General features: G+C 42.4%; 1 protein-coding gene across 3 annotated transcripts; it reads left to right on the top strand.

Moving 5' to 3' along the window:
- Nucleotides 1–6238: 6238 nt before the first annotated feature.
- On the top strand, nucleotides 6239–22319 carry LOC129836520 (uncharacterized). 3 transcript variants are annotated; one of them, XM_055902813.1, is made up of 5 exons: nucleotides 6239–14014; nucleotides 14380–14473; nucleotides 15268–15818; nucleotides 16137–16213; nucleotides 21563–22319. In XM_055902813.1, exon 1 carries the CDS (start codon nucleotides 7031–7033, stop codon nucleotides 10943–10945), a length of 3915 nt encoding a protein of 1304 aa, XP_055758788.1. In that variant the 5' UTR covers nucleotides 6239–7030; the 3' UTR covers nucleotides 10946–14014; nucleotides 14380–14473; nucleotides 15268–15818; nucleotides 16137–16213; nucleotides 21563–22319. The 3 variants fall into 3 exon arrangements, with proteins under 3 accessions (XP_055758788.1, XP_055758789.1, XP_055758790.1); XM_055902814.1 differs by having other exon boundaries at nucleotides 15268–15883; XM_055902815.1 differs by lacking the exon at nucleotides 16137–16213.
- The last annotated feature ends 67 nt before the right edge of the window (nucleotides 22320–22386 follow it).

Below are 22386 nucleotides of genomic sequence, written 5' to 3'. Positions count from 1 at the left end.
CTCACTAAGAAATCAACAAAAACAACTACACTTTACTGTTTTGTTTGAGGGTACAGCTCAATAGTTTTCACCCGCTTCCTCTCCATCATCTGCACTGAACTGAAAATAAAGAATAGGGGAAAACAATATGGTGGGGATACCTGAAGTTACAGGTATTTGATTTCACTCGATTGCAGTTTTCACAGATAAGGGAAAGGAGACCAAGAAAGACACTTCAGACTATTGAGATGCACACCATGAGTCACACTTGATTTATGTTAGTCAGAGGACTGCGGCAGATCTCTCAATACACCAGAGAATGTAACCATCTGTCTACAACACATCAATATTAGCGTGTTGTCTATGAATGATTACTGGAGAGAACAGAGAATGTGACTGGATTAGGGATGACCAGTCTTTAACCTTGTAGTGAAGAATGTGTTTCATCCACTTTTATTGGCCAGCGTGAGCATGGAACCTAATGAACTAATGTTTGGTATCCCAGGAGACCTACCCCGGGGGATGGTAATAGAGGGGAGGTACGTGATGAGACGTTGGCTCCCTCTGCTGGGAATACGGGAGATGGGCACCCCAACACGGACAGCTCCAAGTGAAGGTAATTAGTGGAAAGTGCCAACCAGCCGTGGAGGCCAAATAAAATGAGCACTGTGACACACCGCGATGGAGAACGGGGAGAGACCGACACAGAGCAAAAGCAGAGAAGAAGGACTGAGCTAAACCTACGTGATTTTCTTTGTAATGTTTATTTTCTGTCCTAGTAAAGTTGTTTTTGCGGACTAACCGCTCCCTGTCTCTGTGTTAATCTCTGCACGCTCAACCCAACACCCCACGGTTTACCACATATGCTTTGAAATAACACACACATACAATTATTTTTGTCATTTTTCTTTGTAAACCTCAATCTGGCAAAGCTACATACACTAGCAAGGCATTTCTAACAAAGACCCGTAAGTTACAAATCAAATTCAAATTACGTGTTATCCGTCACGTAAGGATAGATAAACAGTAGCAGCAGTTTATGTGATTAATCAAAAATGTTTGTGCAAAAAGGATCAATGCAGATAATCTGGGTAGCTATTTGGTTAACTATTTAGCAGTATTATGGTTTGGGGGTAAAAGTTGTTCAGGTTCTTGTTGGTTCCAGACATGGTGCCGCTTGCCGTGCAGTAGCAGAGAGAACAGTCTATGACTTGGGTGGCTGGAGACAATTTTTAGGGCCTTCCTCTGACACTGCCTGGTACAGAGGTCATGGATGGCAGGGAGCTCTATCCTCTGTAGCGCCTTGCGGTTAAATGCCAAGCCCTTCAATACCAAGCAGTTATACAGCCAGTAAAGATGTTCTCAATTGTGCAGCTGTATAACTTTTTGAGGCTCTGAGGACCCGTGCCAAATCTTTTCAGCCTCCTGAGGGGGAAGAGGTGTTGTGTCCTTTTCACAACTGTAGATGTGTGTGGACCATGACAGTTCCTTAGTGATGTGGACACCGAGGAACTTGAAGCTCTCGACCTGCTCTACAAGAGCCCTGTCGATGTGGAAGGGGGCGAGCTCGGCTCTCCGTTTCTTGTAGTCCACAACCAGCTCCTTTGTCTTGTTGACGTTGAGGAAGAGGTTGTTGCCTTTGCACCGCACTGCCAGGTCTCTGACCTCCTCCCTGTTGGCCGTCTCATCGGCATCGGTGATCAGGCATACCACCATTGTGTCATCAGCAAACGTAATGATGATATTGGAGTTGTGCACTACCACACAGTCGTGGGTGAACAGGGAATACAAGAGGGGACTAAGCACGCACCCGATGGGCCCCCGTGTTGATGGTCAGTGTGGCGGATGTGTTGTTGCCTACCCTTACCCACTGGTCCAGGATCCAGTTGCAGAGGGAGGTGTTCAGTCCCAGGGTCCTTAGCTTAGAGATGAGCTTGGAGGGCACTATGGTGTTGAACTCTGAGCTGTTTTCAATTAACAGCATTCTGACATAGGTGGTCCTCTTGTCCAGGTGGGAGAAGGCAGTGTGGACTGCAGTAGAGATTGCTGTCATGCAGAGCAGTGGAATGACTCTTCAGCTGTGAAAAGCTGCCTTGTCTCATTGAGGCTCTCTGCTCCCTCTGATACCTGTTGACCCTCACCTGCACATCTTTGGAGTTCCATTCATGAAGTGTGTCGTGTCTTTGGCTATGCCGGATTAAGTGATATGACATGCTATTCTATAAAATCCTTTCTCTGTAATTAAATATTACCTGATTGAGCTAATCATGTAAATGTAATTAACTAGAAAGTTGGGGCACCACAAAATAATATTTATAGAGCAGTTAACTTCTGAATAAACTCTTAAAGACCTAGTAATATTTTACATCAATAGCAGTCAATATTAATCGTCACCTTATTTCAGTCTCATCTGAAAGTTGTAAATTCTTGGTTATCTTCACAAACCCTGGCTAACAAGTTGAATCAGCAATAGAAAATTGGGTTTAATTATTTATTAACTAAATACCTAACTAATCACACAGAATTACATATACACAGAATGAATCATACGTTGATTACAAATTATATCATAAAGGAAAACGTCCCTAGCGGACGGAACAGATATGACAGCTGGTTACACAAAGAAAAGGGGGCTGGGTTTGAGTGAAAGAGCGGGAAGACTGAAGAACAAAGGGAGAAGCGATGTCTATCGTAAATACAGAATCTTATGCATTCTAAATTACCGCCCATTTGGAAAAGGAAAATGCAATAAATATTTACTCTGAGCTGCGCTTCGGTAGGTTGGTGGTAGATGGAAGGCCTTTGTCCTTTGAAGAATGTCTCTGCTGATAAATTGGATGCGTTGTAGTAACATCGTTGTGTGGTAGACGGGATACTCTGTCTGTTCTTTCCTAGCCGACGTTTGCGGCTGCTGTTGCTAAGTCAACGGCTAGGAGGTATCACTTCTGTAGTGAATAAGAGTTCAAAGTTCATACCATTCGCAACCAAAGCTCACGCTGAGGTTGGCTACGTTCTGTAGTCATTTTCTTGTTTAAAAAAATGACGGCTAGCCAGGGGCACACTCCAACACTCAGACATTATTTACAAACAATGCATTTGTGTTTAGTGAGTCCACCAGACCATAGGCAGTAGGGATAACCATGTGTTCTGTGGATAAGTGTGTGAATTTCACAATTTTCCTGTAAATGTAACGAGTACTTTGGGTTGTCAGGGAAAATGTATGGAGTAAAAAGTACAATATTTTCTTTAGGAATGTAGTGAAGTAAAAGTTGTCAAAAAGATAAATAGTAAAGTACAGATACCCCCCAAAACAACTTAAGTAGAACTTTAAAGTATGTTTACTTACAGTGGGAAGACAAAGTATGTGAACCCTTTAGAATTACCAGGATTTCTGCATAAATTGGTCAGAAAATTGTATCTGATCTTCATCTAAGTCACAACAATAGACAAACAGTCTGCTTAAACTAATAACACACAAACAATGATAATTGTTCATGTCTTTATTGAACACAATGTGTAAACATTCACAGTGCAGGTTGGAAAAAGTATGTGAACCCTTGGATATAATAACAGGTTGACCCTCCTTTGGCAGTGTAACCGATGTGAAATGGCTAGCTAGTTAGCGGTGGTGTTGGTTTTGTCTTGATTGTTTTCACCTGTTGCTTATTTTGGTTCATTAAGGGTCTATTTAAACTTCCAGTGCCCGCCTGCTTTTTTGCGGGCTTATTCTTACTGTCAGTGGTGAAGTTGGTTTCCTCCTGCGTAATTTGTTGTATGTTATTTTCCTTGTTTTTGGAGACATACCTGTTTTATGGTCATTGCCTGTTTGTTGGCTAGACCAAGCGAAATAAACACATCTATTGGAAGTATTGCTCTCTGCGCCTGACTCTACACCCACCACTCCTAGAATTCCATGACAGACGCATACCATTACATATTTGTGATCATTGTTGAGTGGTCCCTGCAGCGTACTATCGCAAATATGTGTTTGGAACAGGAGCAACAGAATGTATGATGCAACACATATGTTTAAACAGCATTATTGTCTTAAAAGCATCTAAACAATATTTTGTGCTATTTTTCTTCAATTTCACCTTTTATTGTAAAAGATAAATGTGAACTTCCTTATCCAAGCATCACGGAACACATCCACAGCCAAACTCTATAAACCAGTCTAAATAACAGGCAAATAATAAAGTTAGCGACCTAACAGCTAGACTTGTTTACAATGTACCACATCTCTAGTAAGCACATGAGAGAAATGTAATATTGTTTAGAAAAGAGATACATTTCAGCTAAGCTAACAGCAGCTAAATTCTTTATGATGTCAGCCATGTTTGTTTATGTTTAACAAGCTAAAAACTCCCTTATCCCAGAATGCCATTCACTATAAGACGCAAATAAACAAAGTCAAAGTTGTCAGCGCCCATTGTCCGAAAAATATCAACTTAGTATGAACACTTTTCAGCATATTACAAATCTTCGATGTGCTTGCTACAGTGTATTCAAGAACCGGAGCACATGACTTGACAAGTCGTTTACAGTTTTTGACGAATCACAAAGCAAATCAAATGCTATCACCTCACAGATCATCACCCCAAATACAAGTCTACTGCCTAGACGTAGCGCGAAAGCTAAACAGGATTGACAGATTTATTTAAAACCATTTTAGGGGGGGTATATCGGGGGGTCATTTAATTTGTGGGGGGTTTTCAATTCATCGGGTGGAAATGGGGGAAGGTATCATGAGGGGATATGATGGAGGAAATATTACTATGATGGGTGATTCATCAATAAACACAGATGTTTATAATCTGAATAAAAATAAAACTCCTGGGAAGGAGAGGTCTAAGCTGGCAACCCAGAGTAACCATACCTAGAATCTAAGTCAGTCATGACAAAAAATCGTAACTCTTGACAGACACTGATAGCCTTTGAGTATAGAGATAATGTCCGGTTTCAAAAGGAAACGCCTCACTGATGAGGAGGTACAATAAATATTTTGTAATTCTGAAGAACCTGTGTATGAGAGTGACAAGGGTGCCCAGTCCAACCTTGCAGGCAATAAGCATCCCTCACCTTCCCAAGATGCTGGTGCTACTGCCAATCTTGTAGGCTGTAAGGGAGAAGAGGTTGAAGTTGAGGAGGTCGCTCCCCGCTGCTGGAGATCCTGTCACATCAAACAATCAGAGATAGACTTCAATGACACCCTGTCTGGTGTACAAAGCACCCTGCCTACCTCCTCAGAGGCAGAGTGTTTTAAACTGTTCCTTGAGGAATTGGTGGAGAGTGTGGTGCAGGAAACCAACAGGTATTATCATTATCATATTACAGAAAACCCCAAGGCTCTTTTCAAATGTATCAAAATTCATAATGCCTTTAGCCTACTAAATGTGCATAATTTGTTTGCAGGTATTCTCATGAACTGAAAGAAAAGACTGTCGCTGGCATAAAGGGAAGTTCTCAAAATGGGTGAACAATACCATCAGTGAAATGTATACCTTCCAGGTCGCGGTGCTGCTGAAGGGGCTAGTGAAGAAGGGCTCTGTGAGGGACTACTGGACCACTGACCCCATGCTGCAGACCCATTTTTCCCAACCCTTATCTCCCAGGACCGCTTCCTTGTCTTGCCGAGTGCGCTCCACTTTATGAACAACGCCACTGCCAACCTTGCCAACCCCCTTCACAAAATCAGGAATGTCCTGGGCAGCTTGACCAGGGCATTTTGAAGAATTTTTGTGCTTTACAAGGACTTGTGCTTTGATGAGCCTCTCATGGCTTGGAAAGGGAGGCTTACATTCTGCCAATACATCCCATCAAAGCATCACAGATTTGGAGTCAAGTTCTCTGTTTACGTGGCTCTCTGACAGGATATGTACAGGACCTGATCATCTACACCGATGCCACCACAGATATAAGGCATTTTGAGGGTCTTGGCATATCTGGGTCAGTGGTGATCACCATACTGCAGCCTTATTTATTTAAAAAATATATATATTTAACTAGGCAAGTCAGTTAAGATTTTTATTTTATTTACAATGACAGCCTAGGAACAGTGGGTTAACTGCCTTGTTCGGGAAAAGAACGACAGATTTTTAACTTGTCAGCTTGGGGATTCTATCTTGCAACCTTTCGGTTACTAGTCACTATAGTCTCTGGTCAATATAACGGATCATCTGTGACTACATGTAAAATTAGTCAAAACCGAATTGCACGGCGGGAGAATAACGTCACGTTCGTCTGTAGCTGTACCCCAACTAGCCACAACCACCTGACGAGGGACGTAAAGTGCTACTTAAAAATTCCACTCCGGCGCATGCTGCTGCTAGCTAGCAGGCGGTTTTAAGAAATAATGCTGAACAGATCTGTGAACTCAACTTTTTGTGTCTCGATTTTCTTTAAACACAATGCAGGCCAAGGGATTTGCTGTAGTCCACCACCAGTAAAGGTAACGGTACGTTATCTTAGGTAGGTAGCCTAGTAGCAAACTTAACGCTAACTAGTTATGTTACGGACAACTAGCTAGCTTGCTAACGATTGGTTAGCAGTTGCTAACCGCATTAACCTAGTTAGCAAAATACAATAAAAAGTTAAATCTAAATAGCTAACGTTAGATACATCGCCAAATACGATTTAGGCGTTTGTTGCCATTTAGCTAGCTAGCTAACTCGTTAGCTAGCTAGGAAGTTGGCTGGCTAGCAGCTAGCTAGCTAGGAAGTTGACTTGCTAGCTTGGTCAGATCAGTTGTATGGTAATTTTTATAGCCCATGCATGTATTGGAAAGACACGGGTAGTCGCAAATTGGTGAATTATATATTTTTAGGAGTCTGACAGGGAGTATGATTCCCGGGGGGGTCTGAAATAGAATTTACAGTGTTTATCAATATTATATAAATGACCAATTGCTGCTGGTGACTGGTTGTACCGTAAAGTGACGTTGACATTCCTTTTTTTTTAATAAGTTGTAATGTCAGATATCTAACAATCGACTGTTCTCAGTTTAGAGATTGTCATTTTTGACGAGTTTGTTTTTGTAGTTTATTGGTGCAAAATGGATGTTAAGATGGAGGACGATGAAGCAGAGAGTTCCCAAGTAACCATTTGGTCTGATTCAATTAATGCCTGCATAGATTACCCACATTCTCCAGTGTCAGGAAACACAGAAACAAGTTATCTGGAAACCAAAACCAATTCAACATATAAACATGACTATACAGTGATCCAAACTACCAACAATTTATCAGACAGTTATTTTCCTTCTGAGATTGATGTAAAGCTTGAGGAGAATGACATGGGAATAACCCCAACTGTCCCATGGTCTTCATGTTCCTATGTGGGTTTACCAAAAGAGCATTCACATGTACCTTCCATCAGTTCCCAAACAACAAGTCAAGGGCAGATTTTACGTATTTTCCCTGAAAAGACAGGCACAAGTGATGGGGAGAATAACGCTGTCAAAGTGGTTTATTTCTGTAATGCCCAAGATCCCGTTAGTACATCTGAAGGGCATTTTCTCAAAGAGGAGTCATGGCATGGATCACCGTCCAGTGATATTCCCATAGCAAATGCATTCACCCTATGTGGTTCATTTGAAGCTCAAATCAACCCATCTTCACAGGTGTTTAGCGTAAACCAAACCCAGACCAATAATGAATTGCCATTGCCTGCTGAAAATGTTCATCTAGCAAGATATGGTACTGACATTCCTTCTGTGCTAACCTCACCTGCTACAGAAAGCGGATGTAATTTAGCTGTATCTACTAGATCGAGGCCTATTCTTTCTGACTACTGTGAGCCATTCAACTTTCCTTCTGATGAAGACGAAGACTACAATGGCGATGGAAGACGAAGACTTCAATGCCAAAAAACAGTAGAGGATGAGTATATACGGCAGTGTCGTGTCAGTTACTCAAGAAAAACCCCAAGACATTTTGGAACATATTGGGAAGCTCCATACAAGAAGTGCAAGGAAATGGGTGTAGTTTTCAATGTTGGATCTGGAGCGAAACAGAAACTTGATCGTCATTTACTGACAAATGGTGTAATGGTTGAGGTGTCTGAATATGCTAAAGAGATTAAAAGAGCTCACCGGCATGTTATCTATGATATTCTAGAATACAACTTTGATCTTGGTGTTGGTAGTGAATTACAATTTGATTTTGGCAGCCGGATTATGTTAAAACTAAAAGACATGAAAAAGAATTACAAGAGGACACAACCTGGATGGTTAGCAGAAGTGTTTGAACTTCCTGATCCAAAGACAATGAAAGCAAGTAACGTCTCTCTTCAATGGGCAGGGTCCAATTTGCATAACGGCGTCTCAAAAAATCTAACACCCTTTGACACCTGTATAAAGGTTGTGGACCTGATATCTCCTCCGCATGTGAAGACTGAAAGCCTCTTTACTGAGACAGTTTTAACACGGTGTGCGGATGAGACTGCACTCATTGGCCCTGAAAATGGGCCTAATGAAATATGCACAAAGGATGAGGCTGATCTGGATGTGATCTATCTTCGACATGTCCAGACAGAAAGCGTCTTCACTCAGAAAGACATAACAATGGAGCAATCCTCAATGATGCCCACATTAGAAGAAGCATTGGAGTACCTCTACCCTCTCTGTAAGGAAAAAGGACTTGACCTGGATGTGAAATCTAAATGTGTGAAAAAGGAGAAACTTGACTTGCATCTATTGACCAGAGATGTAATGTTTGAAGTGGCTGATTTTGCTTCAGACGTGTGTGGAAATTACAGGCAGATTGTCTGTGATGTTCTAGACCAAAATTTTGATCTGGATTTACAAAGTGGGAAAACTGAGCTGGCTCAAGAGATTATGGTTGTGTTAGCAGCAGTTAGGCAGAGAAAGACACATTTACATGGTCGAAAGAGATGTGAATTTTACAAGGATACTTTCATGAAAAAATGGCGCAAACGAAAGAATCCTTTAGAGATTTGCAGTAACCAGAATTTCACTACATCATCACTTGAGCTGAAATACCGAAGACGGAAAGAAGTAACAAAAAGGAGGAGGTTGGATTTAATGAGAAAAAAAAAAGAAATGGACATGTTATTAGCCAGGGTGTCGAAGGGAGGAGATTTGCTGGAAGTCAGACAAGTAGAACCTCATTGGGTCCAGCTAGAGAGCATCTCTGATAAGATTGACCTTGCACTTTGTGCTGATGAAACGAAGCAAAATGTTACCAACTTAGACCATTCAAATGTGACGTTTAACACCAAAGAACTGGTGAAAGACTGCTACCCACTCTGTCATGAAATAGGTCTGGGCCTTGATGTTGCATCCAAACCTGCATTCACTCACTGTGGTTATTTTGAAGCTCAAATCAACCCAACTTCACAGGTGTTTAGCGTAAACCAAACCCAGACCAATATTGAATTGCCATTGCCTGCTGAAAATGTTCATCTAGCAAGATATAGTACTGCCGTTCCTTCTGTGCTAACCTCACCTGCTACAGAAAGCGGATGTAATTTAGCTGTATCTACTAGACCGAGGCCTATTCTTTCTGACTACTGTGAGCCATTCAACTTTCTTTCTGATGAAGACGAAGACTACAATGCCGATAGAAGACTAAGACTGCAATGCCAAAAAACAGTAGAGGATGAGTATATACGGCAGTGTCGTGTCAGTTACTCAAGAAAAACCCCAAGACATTATGGAAGGAATTGGAAAGCTCCATACAAGAAGTGCAAGGAAATGGGTGTAGATTTCAATGTTGGATCTGGAGTGAAACAGAAACTTGATCGTCATTTACTGACAAATGGTGTAATGGTTGAGGTGTCTGAATATGCTAGAGAGATTAAAACAGCTCAACCGCGTGTTATCTATGATATTCTAGAATACAACTTTGATCTTGGTGTTGGTAATGAAGTACAATATACATTTTCCGTCTGTACTATGGCAAAACTAAAAGACATGAAAAAGAATTACAAGAAGAAACAACCTGGGTGGTTAGCAGAAGTGTTTGAACTTCCTGATCCAAAGACAATGAAAGCAAGTAACCGCTCTCTTACATGGGCAAGGTCCTTTTTGCATGACAGCGTCTCAGAAAATCGTACACCCTTTGACATCTGCATAAAGGAGGAGCCTGTTGTGGACCTGATATCTCCTCCGCATGTGAAGACTGAAAACCTCTTTACTGAGACAGTTTTAACACGGTGTGCGGATGAGACCGCACTCTTTGGTCCTGAAAATGGACCTCATGAAATATGCACAAAGGATGAGGCTGATCTGGCTGTGATCTATCCTCAACATGTCCAGACAGAAAGCGTCTTCACTCAGAAAGACATAAAAATGGAGGAATCCTTAATGATGCCCACATTAGAAGAAGCATTGGAGTACCTCTACCCTCTCTGTAAGGAAAAAGGACTTGACCTGGATGTGAAATCTAAATGTGTGAAAAAGGAGAAACTTGACTTGCATCTATTGACCAGAGATGTAATGTTTGAAGTGGCTGATTTTGCTTCAGAAGTGTGTGGAAATTACAGGCAGATTGTCTGTGATGTTCTAGACCAAAATTTTGATCTGGATTTACAAAGTGGGAAAACTGAGCTGGCTCAAGAGATTATTGTTGCGTTAAGAGCAGTTTGGCAGAGAAAGACACGTTTACATGGTCGATATAGATGTGAATTTTACAAGGATACTTTCATGAAAAAACGTCGCAAACAAAGGAATTCTTCAGAGTTTTCAAATCACCAGAAGGCCACTACAGTAACACTTGAGCCGAAATACCAAAGACTGAAAGAAGTAACAAAAAGGAGGAGGTTGGCTTTCATGAGAAAAAGAAAAGAAATGGACATGTTATTAGCCAGGGTGTCGAAGGGAGGCGATTTGCTGGAAGTCAGACAAGTAGAACCTCATTGGGTCAAGCTAGAGAGCATCTCTGATAAGATTGACCTTGCACTTTGTGCTGATGAATCGAAGCGAAATGTTACCAACTTAGATATGTGAAGTTTAACACACAAATGGGTTTAAGAGTGCTACCCGATCTCTCATGAAATAGGTCTGGACATTGATGTTGCATCCTAACCTGCAAAAACGAAACTGGAATTGAATTTACTGACTAACAGTGTCGTTATCGAGGTTCATACATACTTGCGTAAGAATCGTTGAGGTAAGATTGGAAAAGATGGGTGGATATTTTGTTTGCTCTCTGATATTCTAGAATACAATTTTGATCGCAGTTTGCAAAATCAGAGACGTCATCAAGCTCAATTAAGTATTTAGAGTAAAGTGACGGTTCGAAAACACAAACCTGAGCTCTTGGGAAAGGGTCAAATGTCGAAAGAAGTGTTCATAATACCTAATGTGATTTCAAAGCCGTGCAACAACAAAAAAAAACAGTGCTTTCAGATGATTTACCTAAAGGAATATCAAAGAAATCTCACGGAAAACCATGGAACAAGATGCAAGACTGGTATATCCTAATCATGGCAAACACTATCGCCACGAAGAGCATTTAATCAAAGATTGTTCATGGCATGGCTCAACGCCAATTGATATTCTGACAGGAAATGTATTCAGCCTCCCAGAATTGTCACTACGCATTGCAGAAAAGGGTTCTTTTGAAAGTCAAGTCAACCCAACTTCAGATATTTAGCCAAACACCAACTGAACGACAAGATCAGGCCAACAATCTCCCAAAACATGGTACTGCCATACCTTTTGTTCTATCCTCATCTGCTACAGAAATCGGCTGCAATGTAGAACTACCTACTAGTCCTCCTCTTTCAGCCAATTGTGAATCATTTGAACTTTCCCTCTGAAGTCTTGAATGTCAAAACTGTAGAGGATGAATATAAACTCAGCAGAAAAAGAAATGTCCTCTCACTGTCAACTGCATTTATTTTCAGCAAACTTAACGTGTAAATATTTGTATGAACATGATTCAACAACTGAGACATAAATTGAACAAGTTTCGCAGACATCTGACTAACCGTAATGGAATAATGTGTCCCTGAACAAGGGGGGTCAAAATCAAAAGTAACAGTCAGTATCTGGTGTGGCCACCAGCTGCATTAAGTACTGCAGTAAATCTCCTCATGGACTGCACCAGATTTACCAGTTCTTGCTGTGCGATACCCCACTCTTCCACCAAGGCACCAGCAAGTTTCCAGACATTTCTGAGGGGATTGGCCCTAACCCTTATCCTCCGATTCAACAGTTCCCAGACGTGCTCAATGGGATTGAGATCCGGGCTCTTTGCTGGCCATGGCAGAACACTGACATTCATGTCTTGCAGGAAATCACGCACAGAATGAGCAGTATGGCTGGTGGCATTGTCATGCTGGAGGGTTAATACAACTTTGATCTTCTTTTGCAAAATGAGTAATGATATGACTTTAAAAATGGCCAGAAGCAAGATGCATTACAAGAGAAGAAAACCTGGGTGGTTAACAGAAGTGTTTGAACTTCCTGATCCAAAGACAATGAAAGCAGGACAATACTCCCTTACGTGGGCAAAAACCTATTTGCATACAGTGCCTTCGGAAAGTTTTCAGACCCCTTGACTTTTTCCACATTTTGTTACGTTACAGCCATATTGTACCATTTATTAAATTAAACAATGTCCTTAGCAATCTGCGTTCAAAAGTGCTACCCACACTGCAAGGAAATAGGCCTGGACCTCGACATTGCATCCAAACCTGCAAAAAACAAAACTTACATTTCAGTTACTGGTAATGGTGTAAATATTTACTAATAGGATGTAAAAAGGCTAAAGGATATGCGTCTTCTCTCTATGATAGCCTAGAATACATTTTTGATCTTAAAGTGGAACTGACAGCGTTTTAGCAATATGTAATCTTAGATCTGTTCATATACATCCCAGGAAGATTATATATATATATTTTTACCGTTTTCAGACACGTGATCACTTTTAGATATGGTCGTTTTTATAAATTCATTGAATGTTTGAGAATGAAATATAGTAAGGCATTTGTGAAAATTCTATAAGAATATATTCAGAGGTGTCCACATACTTTTGTGTATGGGATTTGTGTTAACGGTTAAATCTTTAAATAGTGGATTTTGCAGATTCCCTTGGCCTCCTGTTGGTTCACTTTTGTTCTTGCTGTGAAGACTGATTTATTTCTAGACTTATTTTTTCTTCCCCATTAAACGACATGTTCATTGACTAGCCTAACTTTTCTACCTTTCAAAGCCTCTGTAGATGAACCTCCTGATCTTTTTTGATGTAAATAAGGTCAACAAGGATATTTTTTCTAAATAAGAGTAGCCCTAGGCATTGGTAAAAAAATCCTATGGATAATCTTTTTCTTTTTGCAAGTTTGTTTTTCAGCCATTTTTGGAGTGACTTATCAGTGGGCTATTTCTATTTCATAAAAAAAAAAAAATTGAGGCGAGATTAAGAAAGACACTGCATCAAGACTTGCTTTGCAGTTACCCATACTTTTCTATTCTAAGGTCAACTATGAAGTGAAAGTATTTTTATTTTTAAGGACACTTTCATTGACATTCTCAGGTGTTCCTCTGACACCTGTGGCATTACAAGGTATGCAAGTAAATGTGTGACTGAGATGCACATTGCAGCTTTTTCTACTGCTTGCCATTCAAACTTTAAAACTTGCAAACCGGTCTATCCGGGATCCTTGAGACATCGCTACCGCATTGTTTTGAAACACCATGGAAACACTAAGAATGTACAGCAACTTTTTTTTTATGTCTACTTGGCATTTTCTTTGTTGGACTTTTTGTCACCTTTTTTAGACAAATGAGTGGATTGTCTTTGTTTATATTTTAATGAATAAATATCTACTTTTTTTGTCATTTAGACACTTATCCAAGTGCTTACAGGTTCGTGGATGTTTTTGTGATATACATTTTTCTGAGCAGATGTTAGTTTCAGCCATTTTTGGAGGCTGATTTATTTTATTTTTTTCCTTTTTTTTCTTGGGAGGATTAACACACGTTTTTGAAAGTCTTCATACTTCTCCCATTTGTGGACTGCTTAAAAGGAGTTTCTTTCTGGCATACTTTGGAGTGTCTTTGGAACAAAGGGTATGTAGCCTTTATGCTGCATTTTTGTTAATGAAATGTTAACTGTTAATTAGCTTATTCAAGACTTTTGCTATTTCAGTTATCATCTTGTGTTATCATGTAGTGTTGTAAATGTATATTTCTTAATTTCCACTCTTGAATGTATTTTGTAATCACTTGGGCCCTCCCTTGAAGCGACCACTATCCCCCAACCCCTAGGATTAGAAAGTATTTGATATGTTAAGGCCATATGGTAATAGCTCCAGCATGCCTTCTGATGGACTTTCAGCATTTTAGCCTTATTCTTTGCATATCTAAGTGTAAGGGTTAGTAGTGTTTGCTGGATCCTGCCCTGTTCTGGTAACTGAATACACATTTCTTCCCAGGTGCTGCGTCTCTGTGTCAACCGGCTGAGCATGCGCCCCAAAAGCAGAATGGTCTTTCCGTCCTTTCTGCCATGTTTGACAGAACTCTTCAGAAGTGAGTAGCCTACCTCAAAGCCCTGAAGAAGTGTTATAGTCAGAGAATCAACTGGCAGCTTAAAAAAAATATATATATTTTATTTAACCTTTAATTTAACCAGGTAGGCCAGTTGAGAACACGTTCTCATTTACCACTGCGACCTGGCATAGATAAAGCAAAGCAGTGCGAGAGTTAAACATAGACAAAAGTACAGTCAATAACACAAAATAAAAGAAATTGAAAAATCTATGTACAGTGTGTGCAAATGTAGAAGAGTAGGGAGGTAGGCAATAAATAGGCCCTACAGGCGAAAATATTTACAATTTAGCGTTAATACTGGAGTGATAGATGTGCAGATGATGATGTGCAAGTAGAGATACTGGGGTGCAAGAGGGTAAGTAATAACATGGAGAGGAGGTAGTCGGGTGTGCTATTTACAGATTGGCTGTGTACAGGTAGTTCTTCTTTTGGTGTTTTTCAGAGTCAGTAGAATGGTGTCTTCAGTGTTCTAAGTTTTTATAACTGTGACCTTAATTGCCTACTATTACTCATGTTACTGAGTAGGTGGGTGTGATGGCTTCCGATAGAGAGTTGCTGATGGTTCCTGGGGTGAATGGACTCCATTTTGTGTTGACTGACACAAGAGAACTCCCACGCAATGTCACTGTCAAACACAGAGGGTTGACCAGGGCTGGGAGGGTGTAAAACTATAGTACAATACTGTTGGTCTACTGGGGTTAAAGGACTGAGTCTGTGTCTGTCTTCGCGTGTGTCTGCTAATATGTATGATGTCATGTATATCTTCTCTCCAGACTACCATGGTGGTTTCCAGCTTCAGCCAGCCCAGGACTTTAAGATAGACCGTCTGTCTGGCCTCTCTTAGGTCTCCTGCAACAAACACCACACCTTGCGCTCATGATCCCCTCACCGCTCAAATGGCTCCTCGCCAAGTCCCCACACACCACCCTACGCCAACGCCAACCGATCTACTCCCCACGTAGTGAGAATGGTACGCCCCGGCTCTATGATTAGACCTCATTGCTGTCGGAAGATACCACTCCAGAGCGGGGGTGGTCGCCTGTGAGGAATGGACACAGCGGGAGGGGCAAAATGGACCAATGGGAGTGCAGTGCTGAGAGGGGAGGTAGGAACACTCAACCCCTCCCCCTGAGCCCCCTCCGCAGGACTGAACCCTCTCGACAGGGAGGGAGAGGGGGGACTGGGACAGACAGGGAAGGGGAAACAAGTGAACAGATATTCGCCAGGACAGTCGCAGAATGGTCACCATGGAAACATACCACCTGTACCAGTTCAGGACATGAGATCGCCACGTTGACCATCTTTAAGACGAAACAGTCTCTGGGTGAGTATGCCCATCAGTCAGCCGCCCACTAATCAGTAGCCTAGTACCCGGCCCCACCAGTAGAGGTCAGTGCATCACCTGCTTATTGTTATTAATGGCCCAGTCTGAAAAATACCCTTAGTAAGGCTATTTACTGTGTCTCTTTAGTCTACAGCAACAGTTGGTCATCTTCCCCTGTAGATGCAGGATTTCAATCTTGCCAAAGCAGTAACACAACTGATTCAACTTAGTCTTGTACTAAAGACTATGATTTTTAGTTGATTGGCAAAAGCCTACACCTACACTGGCACTCTATGGAGATATTCCGTGTCTCTACAGGTATCAGTATCTCAGGTGGGATGGAGAATGAGATGATGTTTCCAGGAGGAGCTGCCTCTACCAGTGACGCTCTGATGGTAAGCTTCTTTAGGAGATCACTGTAATATTCCGGCAGCTCATGCTTTAATCCAAGCTGAGCCATATAATACAAGGTGATGTGTTTAGCGATATGTATTGGTCTGTGACGTTTGTAAACAACACTCAAGTTTGGCCTGGGCTCAGAACTCTGAGTCTACAATACCTGAATGAAAAGGCTTTGCTAGTGTGTGTGCCTGTGTTGGTGTCAGGCTTTTGTCTGACTGACAGTCTCATGAGTGGTAGAATGAGAGCGAAGTGGTGGAGAGAGGAAACTATTTTAAGACACCCGCATCCTTCCCATCCAGAACAGTTTGCGTGTACACTACATCACCAAAATTACGTGGACACCAGCTCGTCAAACATCTCATTCCAAAATCATGGGCATTAATATGGAGTTGGTCCCCCCCTTTGCTGCTATAGCAGCCTCTACTCTTCTGGGAAGAATTTCCACTTGGTGTTGGAACACTGCTGCGGGTACTTTATTTAAATATTTTTTACCTTTTATTTAACTAGGCAAGTCATATTTACAATGACGACCTACCCTGGCCAAACCCTAACCCAGACGACGCTGGGCCAATTGTGCGCCGCCCTATGGGACTCCCAATCACGGCCGGTTGTGATACAGCCTGGAATCGAACCAGGGTCTGTTGTGACGCCTCAGGCACTTATATGTAGTGCCTTAGACCGCTGTGCCGCTCGGGGTTGTTCAATAACTTGCTTCCATTCAGCCACGAGCATTCGTGAGGTTGGGCACTAATGCTCGCAGTCGGCGTTCCAATTCATCCCAAAGGTGTTCATGGGGTTGAGGTCAGGGCCCTGTGCAGGCCAGTCAAGTTCTTCCACACCGATCTCAACAAACCATTTCTGTATGGACCTCGCTTTGTGCACAGGGGCATTGTCATGCTGTAACAGGAAAGGGCCTTCACCAAACTGTTGCCACAAAGTTGGAAGCACAGAATCATCTAGAATGTCATTGTATGCTGTAGCTTTAACGTTTTCCTTCACTTGAAATACGGGGCCCAAACCATGAAAAACAGCCCCAGACCATTATTCCTTCTCCACCAAACTTTACAGTTGATGCTATGTATTGGGGCTGGTAGCGTTCTCTTGGCATCCGCCAAACCCAGATTCGTCAGTCGGACTTCCAGATAGTGACGTTTGATTCATCACTCCAGAGAATGCGTTTCCGCTGCTCCAGAGTCCAATGGCGGCGAGCTTTACACCACTCCAGCCGATGCTTGGGATTGCGCATGGTGATCTTAGGCTTGTGAGCGGCTGCTCGGCCATTTCATGATGCTCCCGACAAACAGCTCTTATGGTGACGCTGCTTCCAGAGGCCGTTTGGAACTAGTGAGTGTTGCAACCGAGGACAGACGATTCTACTACAAATGTTTGTCTATGGAGATTGCAATGCTTTGTGCTCGAAGCAACAGTTGTGGCAGAAAAATCTGAATCCTCTAATTTTAAGGGGTGTCCACATACTTTTGTATTTATAATGCATTATAATGTTTTGTGATGTTTTTGTTCGTTTTGTTCATCAAAGGGTTTTTTCAGCTGTTCGTGCACACTTTTTTTCCCTGCTCGAGGCAAGACAAAGTTTAGTGCTGAAGTCTTCGCCCCTTCGTTGGTTATTGGTCAACAATAGGGATTGTTCAATGAAGTGTTTGTCATTCAATGATAGCCGACTCGCTTTCATGCAATTTTTTTCACTGGAGAAATACTGCACCAAACATCTTAGTTAGATGTAAAGTTGAGTGACGAAGATATCCTCGGCAAAAACGCCAAAATGAATTCCTTAATTACATACATTGTGACTATTTTGAGGAAGTGTATATTGACAACGGTGTCTGAACATAGTACTGTCTTTCAAGGGAGTATTTGAGTATAATCGTTCGGTTCACCTCGCCGAGTTCGGATGGGCGCCAGCTGACCAAAACATGAGGAAGTCACCTTGCTCACAGCTCTGTGAGGAGAATAGTGTACAATAGCTGAGTGTGTGAGTGTGCGTCTCCTGAATGATATGTAGGGTGTCCACTCCACTCACCCACTCTAACCAGAGTGGGTGAAAACACGCTTTGGTGAGGACTTTTCACTTTCTTTCGTTATAAAATACATTTGACCAAGACAAATATGATTCTTCATGTTCTGAATCGCTCAGTGGGGTCGTTCTCTGACATCATTAATATTATATCCTAGAGGTCATATTTCATAACCTAATACATCTGATAAAAAGCACTGAGCTCTGTTGACATAGTGGTGCAGCCTCATCGGATTTCACGTCTTCCAAGTTGATTCCGTGGGTCGCAAATAGCTAAATTAGCATGACACGAGCTGAAATAAATGTAAAAGGCTTTGAAAATAAAAAGCTTGTGGTAGGTACGCTCAGTGCTCCGTTGACATTTCACAGAGATACGCCTGTTTTTGTTCATATTAAAATTAAAAGCATAGAATTAAATATGAAAATACAAAATGTCATGTCTCAACATTGATATCGATCTTACCTCTATTGTTTTATGTCCTCCGGATTTGAGAAGAAAAATGAGTTAGCCTTAATTCTCTCACACATCCAGCCTGGCTGACACAATGCTATTCTCCTGATTTATGACCACTGTTCTCTGGCCTCCATTGATTTAGTCACTCTAATTTTGACCATCCTACAAGGGTAAAAACACCAATAACTTTTCAACGGATTATGATGGAGACCATGGGGTTTCTTAGAGGAGTATCTACACAATTAACATATTATTTTACACATTGGTCAAAATGTTTTTGATTGGACACCCTATAATATCTTAGCCAGAGTGTATTACCGGAAAGAAAGATCCTGAATGAAGCAGGGGGATCAGGTCAGAGGTTACAGTGAGGTGAAAGGGGGGTGATGTCTGAGAGACATACTGTAGCTCTGTAACCTAAGAGATACTTGGTCACAGCTCTGTAACCTAAGAGATACTAGGTCACAGCTCTGTAACCTAAGAGATACTAGGTCACAGCTCTGTAACCTGAGAGATACTAGGTCACAGCTCTGTAACCTGAGAGATACTAGGTCACAGCTCTGTAACCTGAGAGATACTAGGTCACAGCTCTGTAACCTGAGAGATACTAGGTCACAGCTCTGTAACCTGAGAGATACTAGGTCACAGCTCTGTAACCTGAGAGATACTAGGTCACAGCTCTGTAACCTGAGAGATACTAGGTCACAGCTCTGTAACCTGAGAGATACTAGGTCACAGCTCTGTAACCTGAGAGATACTAGGTCACAGCTCTGTAACCTGAGAGATACTAGGTCACAGCTCTGTAACCTGAGAGATACTAGGTCACAGCTCTGTAACCTGAGAGATACTAGGTCACAGCTCTGTAACCTGAGAGATACTAGGTCACAGCTCTGTAACCTGAGAGATACTAGGTCACAGCTCTGTAACCTGAGAGATACTAGGTCACAGCTCTGTAACCTGAGAGATACTAGGTCACAGCTCTCTAACCTGAGAGATACTAGGTCACAGCTCTCTAACCTGAGAGATACTAGGTCACAGCTCTCTAACCTGAGAGATACTAGGTCACGTACAGTAGAGTTTTGCAGATGTTATCGCAGGTGCAGCAAAATGCTTATGTTTCTAGCTCCAACAGTGCAGCAATATCGTGTGTGTGTGTGTGTGTGTGTGTGTGTGTGTGTGTGTGTGTGTGTGTGTGTGTGTGTGTGTGTGTGTGTGTGTGTGTGTGTGTGTGTGTGTGTTGCTGCCGCCGTGAACCTGGTGACAGCACTTCCCAGGTCCGATTAGTGTCATACACTCTGGGGATCTGGTGTCGGCTAAGCCTTTCAGTTTCTAAGAACTTCCCCTTAGAATCCCCCTTTCACATACGCATGCGACAGAGACCTTTGACAAGGAGGGGAAGGACAAGGAGGGAGAGAAATGGTTGGGAGAGAGAGGGAAACAGAGACTTGGTTGGTTTGCTCTACTCTGACCCCCCCCCCCATCTCCAGTTTCTTAACTCAGCCTCACACCTCGCTGGCGTAGTCTGATAGCCGGTCCTTATCTTGTGTGTCTGCTGGCTGTCTCCCACACAGAGACCAAGTAGACAACTACAGCAGGCTTTCCTGTCCCCCTGTTCCTGTCTGAAAACACCCTACCTTTTAGCTAGCCACCAGGTGTGTGTGTGTCTCTCTCTGTGTGTCTCTCTCTGTGTGTCTCTCTCTGTGTGTCTCTCTCTGTGTGTCTCTCTCTGTGTGTCTCTCTCTGTGTGTCTCTCTCTGTGTGTCTCTCTCTGTGTGTCTCTCTCTGTGTGTCTCTCTCTGTGTCTCTCTCTGTGTCTCTCTCTGTGTCTCTCTCTGTGTCTCTCTCTGTGTCTTTCTCTCTGTGTCTCTCTCTGTGTCTGTCTCTCTGTGTCTCTCTCTGTGTGTCTCTCTCTGTGTGTCTCTCTGTGTGTGTCTCTCTCTGTGTCTCTCTGTGTCTCTCTCTCTGTGTCTCTCTCTCTGTGTCTCTCTCTCTGTGTCTCTCTCTCTGTGTCTCTCTCTCTGTGTCTCTCTGTGTGTGTGTGTGTGTTGCTCCTTTTCATCTGTGCTGTTAGCTGAGTAAGGTCACTGTGTAGTCAACAGCACCAGGATTATACTATTTACCCTGTCCTAGAGTTCTGGTGTTGCTGTCTCCAGACATATGACCTGGAGTCTGGACAGTGATCCACTACCTACTAGGAGCAATGCCCATCTAACTAATGTTAAACACACTTACATGTGGATGATGCCTATTGGCTAGACAGGGACAGGGCGAGAGAGAAAGGCCCAAAAAGATAAATAAATGTTTACCTACGAGGATGAATGAGATTGTCTAATATTCAAAATTACTTTGCTTTATAGATAAATGGATTGAAGTATTTTGGTGCTGGTGTCACGGAAGGGAAGGCAGCAATGTTTTGGGTTAACCAACGCTATCAAACATTAGTTTCATGAGGGGAGATGTATTTTCAGAGTTCCAACAGGGCCCTGGTTTGGGGGAAATCGAGAAGAGACCTTGTAATGTCACATACCTCTTGCCTTGTGATTGTGTGTGACCCTTCATTGGGGTTGTCAACCAGGTGCATCCTCAGCGAGCCCTGATGACATCACAGGAAGTTCCTCTCCTCAGGGTTCTAGAACTCTTCCTGCATTATCAATGCATTGTGTGTGTGTGTGTTTTCAACATAACCTTCCGCTGAGGGTAAACCTTGAGCGTGTGTGTGTGAGCGAGCGAGAGAATATGGTAATGAATGTACTGGGATGAAGGAGAGCAGTAGATGCTGAGTGGGAGCCCAGGTCACTGCACAGTAAGCATGTGTTGGCGTCTGTACCTCTAACCTGTCTTTGTGTGTGTCTCCAGGCGAGGTATGAGCTGGTTTCAGTGGACGGTGAGTCTCTGCAGCGTGTGACCCATCCGCATGCAGTGTTCAGCAACAAGGCCAATGACCCAGTGGTGTTCGTCAAGATTTTCAAGGGAACAGCTGACTTGCATCAGAGGAATCCACTGTCAGGCTTACACAAGTACTACACACAGTATTTTTATTGAACCTTTATTTAACTAGGCAAGTCAGTTACAATGACGGCCTACAACGGCCAAACCCGGAAGACGCTAGGCCAATTGTGCGCCGCCCTATGGGACTCCCAATCACAAACATATGTGATGCATTCTGGATTCGAACCAGAGACTGTAGTGACGGCTCTTGCACTGAGATGTAGTGCCTTAGACCGCTGCCCCACTCGGGAGCCCAGTACTACTGGCCTGTCTACAAGGATGCTCTGAGGTGCAGTTCACCCATCCACTGGAAATGATCTGAAATGGTGTTCAAACCAGAACACATGTCGACTTAAAGAGGAGGAGATGGCTCGCTCCAGCTAGGCTGTAATGGAAGGGAATGGTCTATTCTCAGAGGAGAGCAGCATGGGTACCTCGACACTGACCAATAAGCTTGCTTCTCCTCTAGGGCAAAAAGGATAATGGTTGTTTCCATAGCAAACAGGAAATACTGCCAAAATTAAAATGTTTTTACATTTTGTTGTAACTGCAGTCGACATGTGGGACTACTGTGCTTGCTTTGTGTATAACAATAATGTGATAAATACTATTTATCAAAGATGGACTTGATTATATGTATCCTTTTTCTTATATGAACTTACATTTTTGGAGAAAACACCCCATAGAATAAA

Source organism: Salvelinus fontinalis, chromosome 37 (genome assembly GCF_029448725.1).
Source record: "Salvelinus fontinalis isolate EN_2023a chromosome 37, ASM2944872v1, whole genome shotgun sequence".
In the NCBI taxonomy this organism is placed as follows: domain Eukaryota; kingdom Metazoa; phylum Chordata; class Actinopteri; order Salmoniformes; family Salmonidae; genus Salvelinus; species Salvelinus fontinalis.
Note: the sequence above shows the minus strand (reverse complement) of the source record. Positions and strands in the feature narration are given on the sequence as shown.